The following is a 13,897-nucleotide window of genomic DNA, read 5'->3' as shown; positions in this document are numbered from 1 at the left end:
ACTTGTTCAGTCTGGGTCAGAGTGAGGCGTTTTATCTGGGCTTTTAGTGAAGATTCAAAATCCAGTTCTTTAGACGTCTACCGCCAAGGAACTTTTTCTTTCACTTTTCAAGTTACCTTCGGTTCCTAAAAGTAGTCCCACATGAGAAATCACCAGCAGTGTGCTCAACATCCCATACACCTAGTCAATGTATAAAACAGAAATAGTCAGTGTTTCCAAAATAAACCTCGCTTAGGGTGACACATTCTTCGTAGGGGAGCCGGCTACGAGGCCCCAGGGTGCAGTGCGCAGCTGCCAGGACCCGCCGCGCCTGCCCCGCCTCTCGCTCGCCGGCGGACCAGATTGCGCGCTGGCCAGCGTCTCCCGCAAGGTGGAGGTACCGCCACCACTCGTGCGCTGCCGTCTGCCGCCGGGCGGGAGACTCTGGGCCGCGACTCTATCCACGGGGAGAAAGAAGATGCACGAGCCACGCGCAGACGCGGGACGGGACTGAGGGAGGGGGCGGAGCGAGGACAGCGGCAGCGCCGCGCTGAGGCCCATAGACAGAGAGCGGCTCTGGGCGGCGCGGGCGGCCGGTGCACTCCGGAAGCCGCAGGAACAAGGAGCCGTGCGCAGGACCCACCGGCCACAGGCCCGTGAGGGCTCAGGGCTCCGGCGAGCCTGGCACTCGGGCTGCCCACAGCGAGAGTGCAGCTGAGGTGAAGTTTCCTTCCTTATGGGCCTAGGGCCCCTCAAACACCCACGTCAGTTCTTTTGAGACCTTTAGTAAGGTGCCAGGATGAGGAGCCGGAGTAACTCTGGGGTGCGACTGGACGGCTATGCTCGGCTGGTGCAACAGACCATCCTGTGCCACCAGGTAAGTATAGGGTGTCATCTGCAACCACCTGGGATTTGGGGGTGGGGTCTCATAACCTGGACAGATACCCTGAGTAAACCTCTGTGTGGGGGGGGGGGGGGAAGTAGCAGGTTTGCCTACCCTTGCTGGAACAGGCCTGAAAAAAAACAAAAAAAAAAAAAACCAAAACGGTCTATGTTGAGCCTGGAACACGACCTGGGTGGCACCTTTAGACACAACCCCAGGATCAAGGCTTTGCAGCAGCCCTCATTGCCAGTAACAGTCACAGAGGAACTCCAAGGACAGAGTTTCAAGATGCACTGAGGCTTCACTCTCCGGAACTCCTCTCCCCCAGCTCCTTTGTATGTTATCTCCTTTCCCTCCTCCCAAAGAAAAGACATAGGGAACCTACAGCTATCTTAAGCTAAACTATTGTGAAGGTGGGAGGCACTCTGTGGTTGTTTTTCCCACTCATTGGTAGAACAGTGTTTCCAACTACAAAGTTAACGCTTTAACTACTAAGGGAACTTCTTGTTCTCTTAAGAACAAGCTTGAATGAACTGTTTTAAAAATAATGCACACGTTTCAGAACTGTAGGGCTTCAGCCAGCTTTTTCCCTTAGCCAGCATTAACACTGGCAAAAGGCACAGGATTCCTGCTCTTTTTAATTTTTTTTCTTTTTTCTTTCTTTATTTAAAATTTTTAAAAAATTTTATGGTACAGTTCCATAGGTCTGGGATTTCTCTACCCCCTCCCCAAATTCCCTCTCCATAACTGATTTTTCCCATATTATTGCAATAGTATAGTCCTTCATAAGCAGTCATAAGTCTATCAGTCTGTTATCTTTTAAAATATTTTTAAGATTTATTTATTTTTATTGGAAAGGCAGATTCACAGAGAGAAGAGAAAGATCTTCCATCTGTTTATTCCCCATACTACCACAGTGGTCAAAGCAGAAGCCAAGGATCCAGGAGCTTCCTCCAGGTCTCCCTCGTGGGTGCAGGGTCCCAAGGCTTTGGGCCGTGCTCGACTGCTTTCCCAGGCTACAAGCAAGGAGCTGGAAGGGAAGCTGTACAGCCTGGATATGAACCTGCACCCATATGGGATCCGGCATGTACAAAGCCATGATTTAACCATTGAGCCACTGCACCAAGCTCAAGCTTCCTGGTCTAAGTTGAGTAAATTCTAGGGTTCTAAGGTACAACAGCTATCAGAATTACAGCTAAAAACTCTATTGTGTGTTTGAAATTTGCTGAAGGAATACATGTTAAGTATCCTCACCGCTGAAAAATGTCATTGTGTGAAGTGATGGCTGAGTTCATTAACTTATTGATAATAGTCATTTCACAATGTACACAGATACCAAACATCATTTTGTGGACTTCAACTACTTATGATTTTTGATTATCAATCATACCTCGGGTAAAAGACAATATTTTTCAGCAGTTGAATACATGATGAGGACATTAGAAAATTTAAGAATTGTGAAGTAAAGGAAAGACCACAGTCCCTAAGTAACCTATGTTAATATTAATAGTATCCCATGGTTACCTGCCTGTTCTTTTTATGTTCCTGCATCTTGCAGAATCCAGTGACGGGGTTGCTTCCGGCCAGCTATGACCAGAAAGATGCTTGGGTCCGAGATAACGTGTACAGCATTTTGGCTGTGTGGGGTTTGGGCCTGGCCTACCGGAAGAATGCAGACCGCGATGAGGATAAAGCAAAGGCCTATGAACTGGAGCAGGTATTTAGAGTAAATATATAGAGATTTGGAACTGTATGAGATTTGTGGGAGAAAAGGGTACAAAGACTAAAGGAACTGTTAGCTACAGGAGCTAAGAGAACTGTCTCTTGCCCTCTCCTCCCCTTCCCACACTGGCCTGGAGTGGTGGTCCAGAAGGCCTTTCTGACTTGTTATGAAGTGAGTTTTTGCATTGGAAACTTGAAACTCGCTGATTCAGGGGAATAGGCCACATTCTTTTCCATCACAGTGGGAGATCTTATCCTGCAATATTCCCTAAAAATTATAATCCTCTTTTTAAATAAGAATGTTTTTCAACATCCATTATATTTATTTATGTTGGCAAGAATGTTTGTGGGTGGGTATCTACTAAAATTTTTTTTTAATATTTTTATTGGAAAGTCAGATATACAAAGAGGAAGAGAGACAAAGAGAAAAATCTTCCTTGGCCTGATTAGGTCTCCAGGTGGCTGCAACGGCTAGAGCCTAGCGGATCTGAAGCCAGGAGCCAGGAGCTTCTTCCGGGTCTCCCATGCGGTTGCAGGGTCCCAAGGCTTTTGGGCCATCCTTAACTGCTTTCCCAGAGCACAAGCAAGGGAGCTGGATGGGAAGCGGAGCTGCCAGGATTAGAACAAGCGTCCATATGGGATCGCTGTGCGTTCAAGGCGAGGACTTTAGCCACTAGGCTACCACACCGGGCTGTACTACTTAATTTTTAAAACTGATTGATGGAGCAGGGCTACTTCAGAAAAATTGTAGAAATTGAGTTAAAAGATAAGTTTATTTGGGTACAACTTTATTTAATCTGGGTGTGTTTTTTTATGATAAACATGCTCTGTGTACACTTTGAAGGCTCCCTGTACTGCTATGAGGATTACATGACAATCAACACACGGTCTAGACACAAATAAGGACTAGTTATCTGTGGATTTTTATTGTGTGGTCACTGTTTCAGATCCTGTTGCTCCCCTGCTTCCTCCTCCATGTACAAAATGTGGTCAAAATCAGTAGATTTTTAAAAGCCAATTCATAAAAATGTTCTAGTGCACATGGAACAGTACCTTCTTGAATGACTCAGAAAACAATATTGTTTAAATTTTTTTTATGATTTATTATGTTTTTATTTCAAAGGCAGAGTTACAGAGAGAGAGAGAGAGATCTTTCATTTGCTAGTTAACTCCCCAAGTAACCACAACAGCCAAAGCTTTGGGGGTCTGGAGCCAGGAGCTTCTGCTGAGTCTCCCACATGAGACTTGAGAAGGCAAAGACCTCTGCCATCCTCCATTGCTTTCCTGTGCCATTAGCAGAGAGCTGGATGGGAAGTGGAAAGCCAGGACTTGAACTGGTGCTCATATCAGATGTCAAAGCTGCAAATGCAGACTTGGCTTACTACGCCACAGCACTGGCCCCCTTTAAAAATGTGTTTAGTATAGTGGGGTTTTTTAAAAATGTATTTGAAAGGGAAAGAAAGAGAATAAACATAGAGCACCCATTCACTGTTGCACTTCTTAAATTCCCTCAATGACTAGGACTGGGCCAGGATGAAGAAGGGAGCTGGGGATGCAGTCCATGTCTCCTGCTCTGGGTGGCAGGAATCCAACTATTTGAGCTTTGGCAAATCTGCATTAGCTTGAGACTGGCATTAGGCATTGAGCCAGGATGTGATGCAGATGTCCCAGCTGGCATCTTAACTGCTTGGCCAAATACCTGCCTCCTCTATGGGGCTTTGTTGTAGAAGCACTCTGCTGTCTAAGATATATATGACATTTATTTCAAGGCAATTTGAGTTCCAGTCTTCATTTATAAATGAGAATATTAAGATTTAGTTATTCTTAAAAGTCCCAACATATTACAGAGTTGGAGTTCTTTTTTAAAGATTTATTTATTATTTTTATTGGAAAGTCAAATTTACAGAGGAGAGACAGAGAGGAGAGACAGAAAGAAAAATCTTCCTTCGTCTGGTTCACTCCCCAAGTGGCCACAATGGCTAGAACCTAGCTGATCTGAAGCCAGGAGCCTCCTCCAGGTCTCCCACGTAGGTGCATGGTACCAAGACTTTGGATCTTCCTGGACCTCATTCCCAGGCCACAAGCAGGGAGCTGGAAAGGGAGTGGAACATCCAGGACACGAACCAGCACCCATATGGGATCCCTGTGCATGTAAGGCAAGCACTTTAGTGACTTAGGCTACTGCTCTGGACCCCTGGAGTTCTTAATAATAGAAAATTTTCACTGTGTTGTCTTCAGCATCAGTAGGCATTTGTTATTTTTGAAGCCATTATTGAGAGATGCAAAGGTCCACAAAAAAATTACTGGACTTTTTGTTCTAGCTCAGGATGTACAGCTCCAATACATTTATTTGTACAGGTCTTTTCTAAAACTAATGCTACTATAGAAATTTTGAAGGTATAGAGTACTAAAAGTGACCTGTAATTTGGCCCATCACCAAATCCTACTTTCTGGTTTTAGTGTTTTGTTATTTTAATCTCAGTATTCTGTTTTGTTTTGTTTTGCTAGAAATTAACATCAGTAAAATTGGAATTCTATATCTAGTATAATTGAACCAATTTTTAAAATATTGTTTCGTCTCTTTGTCGACTATTCTGCAAAGTTGACATTATTCCTTATTTGTCCAGGTAAAAAGACCTAAACAGAGGAGGTACAGGGAAGGGGGATTGACAAACATTGAATTGCTAATTCTAAAAATTCACTGTTTCTTCAGTTTTTCAAGTATCCAAAAAATGTTTTTCTATCAGCCCAGTAATGACTGGAAATTTTCAAGGCGTAAATTGTATTTGGAAACATGTTTAAATATGAAAAGTTTCTATGGGAAGTCTAATAATGTCTAAGATATTTCATTATGAATTAAAAGTGGTTTTATTATTGCATCACATTCATTTTTTCTTGAACTTGGGTCATGATTAATTTGAACCAAGAATCCAAAAATCTCTGTAAAAAGCCAGCTCATAAACATTTTTAGTTTGAAAGATTATGTGAAATCTCTGCCTAGTTACTCAGTACTATGGTTGTGCAAAAGCAACCTAAAATAATATATGAACAGTAAGGGTGGTTATGTTCCAATAAAACTTTGTTTACAAAGCTACCAACTATGGGCTGGATTTGACCCTGTTCTAGAAGAGGATTTCTATACTCTGGCTGTACATTGAAATCACTTGGGAAGCTTTTTAAGCCATACCCTTATCCGATCCTAGAACAATTTTAAGGATCCCAGGGCATCAGGATAAAAACAGACAAATACTCAAATGATTTTAATGTGCCACCAAGGGTAATGAGGACTGATTCATATCCAGTAAATGAGTGTAGATTAAATCCAATAAATCCCTATATTAAATTCCCAGCTATTGTTAGCTTTCCATTATTGTGTGGATGGATTTTCACAAAAGATTAATTATTAATCCTTTCTATCTTTCCTCCCAATTCTCATTTTGGTTTCTTTCTGAGAAATAATATCAGAGAATGGAAGGGAATTCTAGATGAAAAAGGGATGAGAAATTAGATAACTGCCAGAACCTAGACTGAGAATATAATTCTGCACAGTATGTTTGTGCAAATATCCCTTTCTCTCCGGCTCACAGATACAGTCTCATGCCCATAAACAATAAATAGGCACACATTTAGAGATACCTCTCTGGCTACTTTAAATTCTACTTCTTCCTCAGTTTTATTCTATTTGTGCAGTCTCTCACCTTTTCTTACGACTTTATTATCTTTGTAAGAGGGTCTTTGAAATCTTCCAAAAATAAAGTTTTGACCTCACTTTAGTTTCAAATGCTAGCTTAATGTTCATTGGTTTTGTCTGCATATCCTGTGTCTGCTCAAACCCCACCTTCCCAACCAAAAAAAAAAAGCAAACTCCCAAACAACAGTTCACCAAAGTATGCCTTTGTTGGTGTCCTCATTCTGCCCGTCACCCGGGAACATTACTTGGAGTATTTCCCATATCCTGTTCTGGGGAACATGAGGCCAAATACAATTGGCTATGTTGAACTCCAAATTTCTTTTACCCATGCCTTCTCAGAACCTTTGATAGACTAATATACATTTTGAATATAGGATGGAGTGGATTTGGGGGCCTAACAGAATTTTTCGAACTACTATTTAAGGTGATTTTTTTTTTTTTACTTTTCCCTCTTGTCTTTTAATTCACACAGATCAAATCCTGTTTATTATAATTTATCTTAAATTCATTCAAGTGAAAGGTCCTCCTTTCTCTTCCTCTCAAACCTAATGTGAACCTTTTATCACCTAACACTGTGTGGAAAATACACTTAGATTCTTAGATTTCATCATTTTCATCCACCACCATCTTTATGTGGTTCATTTCCCTTAAAAGTAAAATCTAGATAGCTTGGATTGATAGGGAAGGCTCTCCAGTTTGGTCTTGGCCTACTTTGCCAAGACAGTATTACACTGCTGCCCTCCATCATACTTTCCCACAGCCTCCACCCCCTTGTAGCTCAGGTAGTACATTCATTATTCCTAGAACAGTTCTTTAACAATAATAATAATAATAAAACCCTGGCATCTGTGTAAATATTTTTCATTGCAGAAACATAGTAATTGTCAATATTTTAGGATCACAATACAGTATGAATAAACTATTACTGTTCCCAATTTACAAGTGAAGGGATTTAAGGGCACACCATTGAAGCTGGAATTTGTTGGTGTCATGTGGGTCTTAGGACTTGAGATTCAGTCATGTTTACATTTTTGTCTCCATAGTTTTAGACATTGCCATGTCCGTCTTCTTACAGGTGGTGTCTTCTCCGTGCCCATTCCCTGCCAATAGAAAGAAGTATCCACTTTTGAAAACTTACCAGTAATCATACTTCATCTATGGTCCCTGACCTCCTCCTTCCAGACCACTAAATTGTACCATGATTGCTTCTTTCTCAGGACTCCTTTCTTAAAATATCTAGGTCATTTGTTGTCTGTGAAATTCTACGTGTTCATTTTTTTTTTTTATTTAACAGTTTGTATAATCGTTATAGGCCAGGTCCTGAAATAAAAATTAAAAAAAAAAAAATTCTAGACAAAATGTTTAGATATAACCTTCAACTTTTTCTTTGGAAAATCTCAAACTTACACAAAATTGTTAGAATAAAATATTCTATCTATAGAATTTAACAATTTTTCTAATTGTTAATTTAATTTTTATTATGTATTTGAGAGATGGAAAGATGAACATGCAGCAACCAGGGTTTGCCAAGCCAGAGTTAGGAACTGGGAATCCTATCCTGCTCTCCCCACGTGGATGACAGGAAACCGGCATTGACTACCCGAGTCTGGCTGAAGGCTGAAGGCTGAAGTCAGGAGCCAAAACCAGTTTTCAAAACCAGGCATTCTAACACGGGAAATGTGGATCTTAACTTAATAAACTGAATACCTGCTCCAGACGGTATTTTATATTTTCACACTTTACCTCCTTACACTCCCATAAATGCATGTGTATGTGTGTGTGTGTGTGTGTATATATATATATATATACCTGCTAGTTAAATGTCAGAGTTACAGAACGAGAGAATCTTCCATTTGCTGCTTCAGTCTCCAAAAGGCTGCAGTGGCCAAGGCTGTGGCAGACAGATGCCTGGAGCTACTTCTGAATCTCTGATGTGGTTGCAAGGGCCCAAGCACTTGAACTCTCTTCTGCTGCTTTCCCAGGCAGATTATCAGAGAGTTGAACTGAAGTACAGTAACTGGGACTCAAACTGGTACCCACATGGGATGCCAGCACTGCAGGTAGAAGTTTAAGCTACTGTGCCACAATGCCCATCCCAATATATGATTTTTTTATATTTGGCCTTTTTGAATTTTTGTTCATGTATTTATTTAAACTTAACATTTATTTTATAACATTTTAAATTTACTTTTTGAGAAGCCAATTGAAAGTTAGTCACAGGGCCTAGTGCTTTGGCATAGGAGACTAATCCTCCACCTGTAGCATGAATATCCCACATAGGTACTGGTTCTGTCCAAGCTGTTCCACTTCCAGTCCAGCTTCCTGATTATTACCTGAGAAAGCCAGTGAAACATGGCAGTAGTCCTTGGGCCCTCGCACCCACATGGGGGACTTGAGGGAGACCTTGAGGAAGTTCCTGGCTCCTGACTTCAGATTGGCTCAGCTTCAGCCACTTAGGCCATTTAGGGAGCGAAGCAGTGGTTTGAAGATCTCTCCCTTTATCTCCTCTCTCTGTAACTCTGTTTTTCACATAAAAATAAATACATTTTAAAAAACACAAAATAAACAGAAAGTTACTTGCATACATGAATTAGGGTTTTTAATATACAACCTGCTAGTTAATTGTCTTAAAGGTCTTTTTCTGAACCTGGTCTCTGCCCCTTTTTCTCAAGGGGTTTATAAGTCTAATGAGGTAGACAAATATATAAGCAGGTAATTACATTGAGCCGAGTACTATAGGTACTGTACATATTAAAGATAATGTTAAGTTCTATAGAAGTACACAGAGGCAGGAATGTCTAGACAGCATTTTGAACACAGCAAAGGTAGTTCTCATAGAGGAGTTGAGTTGTAAAGGATAATTAGGAATTGTTGAATTGACTTGTAATTTGATCTTTGTAAAATATATTTCCTACTCCCTTGTCTTTGTGTTCCACAAAGCCTGGTATATATGGCCGTGTGTAATTATGTAGCCAGCTCACAGGTACAAAGATCATTTCCTCAAAAAGATGAGATAAGGGGTAGGTAGGCATTTGGCCTTAGCAGTTAAAAATACACTTGAGATGTCCAAATCTGAAATTGGAGTGTCTATGTTTGAGTAAGCCTCAAGAGATTGAGTTTCCACCATCTATGTGAGAGACCCAGATCAAGCTCCGAAATTGGCCTGGATCATTTGGGAAGTGAAAGAGTGAAACAACAGACAGCAGTGTATCCTCCCTCTCTCATAAAGCAAAAGAAATAATTTTTTAAAGCAAATTAACCTTAAAAAAGAGGTAGGTAAGAGGTGATGTGTCAGTTTATGTGAGTAGAAGCCCTGCTGTACAAATGTGCATGTATAATTATTGCCATCTAGTGTACTTAATTCAGAAAACAGCTGCTGTGGGAGACAAAGTACAGAGACTTCCTGGCACTCCTACCTCCCCTTCTTTCTTGTTGATTTTATCCTGAACTTGAACACAGAAATGGCTGATGGTGGCCATTCCAGGAGGACAAAAATGGGTGAAAAGCAGGAATCCTCCATCCTCCACTGTGACTGTGACATCACACACTTACTGCTTTGAGAAAATTTAAGTAGGAATAGTGGCAAAAAGAAAAAAAAAAGAATTAATGGGTAAGCAAGAGAGAAAGTGGATAAGGCAGTAAAATAGTAAAGAAGCCTATGAAGTGGGGCAAAGCATGTTACAGAATGGCATAGAAGTTGAGTCCATAGTGATTGATTGGAGGCCTTTTAGATGCTTTAAAGATTAGTTTTTGAGGCCATAGAAAAGACTATTGAAAATTTTGAAAATTTTGCCTCTGCTTCCCCCTCTGATTTGTTGCATGTTAGAGAAGAAAGTATATGATAGAAGACTTTGGGCATGATGTGACACTTATCAGAATTGAATAAATGAAAACTTTGAATAATTTTTGCTAACAAGGTATATATATATATAATATATATATAAACATATGTAATATATATTAAATGGATAGTCTGTTTCATTAAAGTCAAAGTAATGATACAGATTTTTTTTCTTGTAGGGGCTACAATAAAATTCATTACTTTGTAGTAATAGGCTTTAAAATGTGATAAGATCATGCACTGCCCTCTCATCTCTCATACTTTTTCTCTTATTATTATTGCTTCTCCTGTGACCTGTAAGGTAAGGGGGCCATTTATGGATAGAAATTACTTAGGAAACAGGACTCACTTGAGGAAACAATATTTACCTTTCCCTTAGTAAAAGGCTTTATACACTTTGGAGCATACTTTAATAGGAACTTATTCTCATGCCTATTGCTTGTTGCCTACTTTGAATATGCTTTGCCAAAAAAAAAAAAAAAACAGAATGATATAGCACCCAAGTAGATTAGATTAGTGTCCTAAAACGACCTCTGAGCTAGCATTCCTGGGAGTAACATGACTGGATTTCTTCTGAACTGTGAAACTGAAAGCTTTTTCGAAAAGTGTTATCCCAAAACCGTTTGCCTACTTGTGCCACTGTTGATTCTTCCGAGTGTCAGGTGATATATAGTTGTTCATCAGAGTTTAGGGGTGGATGGAAAACAAGCTAATTGAGAAATTTCTAAACCCTAGTGGGGGAAATAGTAGCTGAAGAAGTTTGTGACTTTTCCATGGAAAAGGGGTTGAGTCATGCTAACAATTTCCCTTTACATTTATTCTAAATTGAACTTCAATTCAATGTTTAAGGGAAATATCCAGATAAATATTTCTAGTAACTTTAGTTTTGGCTAGTTTAGAAAAAAAAAAATGTATTCTGGTGAAGACTTACCAGGCCATGGGATATACAAAGGGGACTTCAAAAAGCTAATGGGAAAATGTAATTAGAGGATAAGTTTATGTTGTTGCAAAAATGTAAATAATATGCATAGTCTTTTCATAACATGCATTTTCGTGAACTTTTTGACGATCACTCATATTTCAAAATATCATTGGAGCATTATGATGTTTGAACTGACTTGCCTCTTCTCCAGGAGGGATTTATTCAATAAGATATTTTTACATCAACCTGCCAGCTCATGCATTATTTCTTGTAACTTGATGGAATCACAAACTGTAGCTTTCAATTCCTCTTTTAGCTGCAATCTGTACTGCTGTGTCCCTATAAAGTAAATGCCATGTAAATAGGAACCCAGGATAGAGTTACTTGTTTTCAAAAGGTCATGTACCAACTGCAGTTGCTGAATAAGTGTTCTTGTATCTGGGGATGTTTATAACAGTCTTGTTTCCATTTATTTTTGCAGAGTGTAGTGAAGCTGATGAGGGGACTGTTGCACTGCATGATCAGACAGGTATGACGTTGGTAACAGCTTCTGCTCTGATAAAAACACTTCATTAGTAGCAGCAAGTATTTATAGTTTTCTTGAATTCACAAAAGGTGCACACTCATTTTAAAATATTTGGGTAATTCAGAGGAAAAATCCCACTCATAGTCTCACCACACAATTACTACTGGAATATTTTCTTTCAGTCTGTTTTTCCCAATCTACTAATGATTCTTTACAAGTACTTTTTCATTACTGTTCCTGCAGTTGTGTATATTGAGTAAAAGATGAAAGAAATTTAAAAATCTTCCTCAAAAACCATTAGGGCCACACTAGATCAACTTTCAAATTAAGAATTACTCAGATTTTAAAAGGTAGAGTTAGGGTCGTCAGAAAGTTTGTGGAAAGTGAACTTAAATGATAGTTTTATTTTAGTTCAGATCTTGTTTTACTTCTACAGTGCATATACCATAGATTATCTTAGGAGGTTGACAACACTCCATAATCAAGAACATTAATATCTCTGTAGAGAAACATGCATTTTCATACTAAGTAGAATACATAAAGCCTCTAAATATGCCTTTATCAATTTGTTACCATGAAATGAATTTTGGTGGAAAAATTAATTCATAGAGGAAAAGAAACTTTTCGGTGTGTTTTAGACTTTAGAATTTGTATAAGTGACCTTGGTCTTGTGTTTCCTTATAGTGATTAGTATCATCCTGACCTTGAGTGAACTTGCGCATCCTCTCATTTTTAGGTGGAAAATTTGTACTTCCTAATTGGCAAACTAGGTTCTTTACCTATTTTTCTTCATAGATACATGTTTTTTGTCTATCTAAAAATGTGTATACATTTTGGTTATTAATTCTTTGTCGCAAATATCAGTCTACCACTTATCTTTTATTTGTGATACATTTCATACAAAGTACTTTACCTGAAAATTGTTTTATTCTAGGAGATCTATATTTCATTGTACAAACAGAGAGATAGACAACCAGAGAGATCTTTCATCTGCTGGTTTACTCTGCAAATGCCTACAACAGCCAGGACTGCACCAGAGCCTCCTATGTGGGTGGCAGGAACCCATGTACTTGAGCCATCATTACCTTCTCTCTCCCAGAATGCATGTTAGCAGGAAACAAATTGCCAGGACTCCAGGCAGGCACTCTGTTATGAAATGCAGGCATCCCAGGTGTTCACTTATCAGCTATGCCACACACTCATGCTCTGTCTTAGGAGATCTTAAAGAACATTACACACCTTGAATCTGATTCTATTTTCTATAGCTCAAAATTATGTTTCTATCAGAGGAAGAAATTGAGACCCAGATGGATAAAGTGACTGCCTGCCCATTGGTACTGGCGCACAGCAAGTCTAAAGTAGAAAGAAATCAACCACATTTTTCTTAACTTTATTAGTGTTTGTTGTCTCATATCCTTGTTTTCTCTTTTTGCGACGTTTTTTCTTTTGGTATTTTAGACGTTTGCATTTTCTACCTTGCCAAATCTAAAGTCACTAATTTCATGAACTATCTAAGGAGTAATGATCACTCCCATTTATCATGTAATCAAGTCTAAGTTTTGGGAACTCTTTCAATTTGTCTTCTGACCTCTAGTTTCAGCTTTCTGTGATATCTTTCCTCTGAATCTTTTCACATTCAGTTATCTTTTACTAAACTGTAGCTTTCTCTTTTTTTCCATTTTTTAAATTAGATTTTTGACAATCTTTAATTAGGGTAAAAAGGTTCAAGGGCTACAGGAAAGTGGGTAAGACTATTATTTCCACATTGTTTCCATCATGTATCTGAGGTAAAGGGGGATTTTAAGGGAGAAGCCCCACCCAGTCTCTTACCTATCCCACCCAGGTCCCAGATGTGGAGCATGCTCCGAGGGTCATGCTCAAGTGGTTTTGATAGTTCAACAGTTATGAATTGCTGCCAATCTCATCATTCTAAGCATGATGAGATCGTTGAAGAATCCACTGATTGACATAGTCCATCTTAGAGTCTCTGTTTGCCCAGTTTTTCACTGCCAACATATAGCTGAGGTTGGTTGATTGATTTGTTCTGTCCTCTGTCTTTTCATGGTTAGGGTTCTGAGTCCAGCAGTTTGTTTGGGAAGATCCCAAAAGAAACTTTGTCTGAGGTATTCCCAGACCAGATTCTTGTATGTACTAGGAAATACAGGGCCTGGCACAGTCCATCGCTCCAATCAGCTGGTGGTTGCAATTGCTGGGTCGGTTCTGTTTCCAGTCCTGTCTTCCACTGGAACCAATGGGTGTTGCAGTCCAGCCTGATTCTGCCCAGCACATACTCGGTCCTCACATAAACCAGTGGAAGCTGCAGCCTAGTCGGA

At 39.7% G+C, this 13,897-nt stretch overlaps 1 protein-coding gene across 5 annotated transcripts in view; it reads left to right on the top strand.

The window, feature by feature from the left end:
- Window positions 1-529: 529 nt before the first annotated feature.
- The window catches only part of PHKA1 (phosphorylase kinase regulatory subunit alpha 1), a 104,623-nt gene continuing 91,255 nt past the window's right edge, over window positions 530-13,897 (top strand). For all 5 annotated transcript variants that reach the window (XM_040999650.1, XM_040999649.1, XM_040999648.1 and 2 more), the window contains exons 1-3: window positions 530-856; window positions 2,421-2,579; window positions 11,520-11,567. In XM_040999650.1, the coding sequence (XP_040855584.1) occupies window positions 779-856; window positions 2,421-2,579; window positions 11,520-11,567 (285 nt within the window). In that variant the 5' untranslated portion in view covers window positions 530-778. The remainder of the gene's footprint in view (window positions 857-2,420; window positions 2,580-11,519; window positions 11,568-13,897) is intronic.

This window comes from Ochotona curzoniae, unplaced genomic scaffold, assembly GCF_017591425.1.
Source record: "Ochotona curzoniae isolate NIBS_2020 unplaced genomic scaffold, NIBS_Ocur_1.0 scaffold_1852, whole genome shotgun sequence".
In the NCBI taxonomy this organism is placed as follows: domain Eukaryota; kingdom Metazoa; phylum Chordata; class Mammalia; order Lagomorpha; family Ochotonidae; genus Ochotona; species Ochotona curzoniae.
Note: the sequence above shows the minus strand (reverse complement) of the source record. Positions and strands in the feature narration are given on the sequence as shown.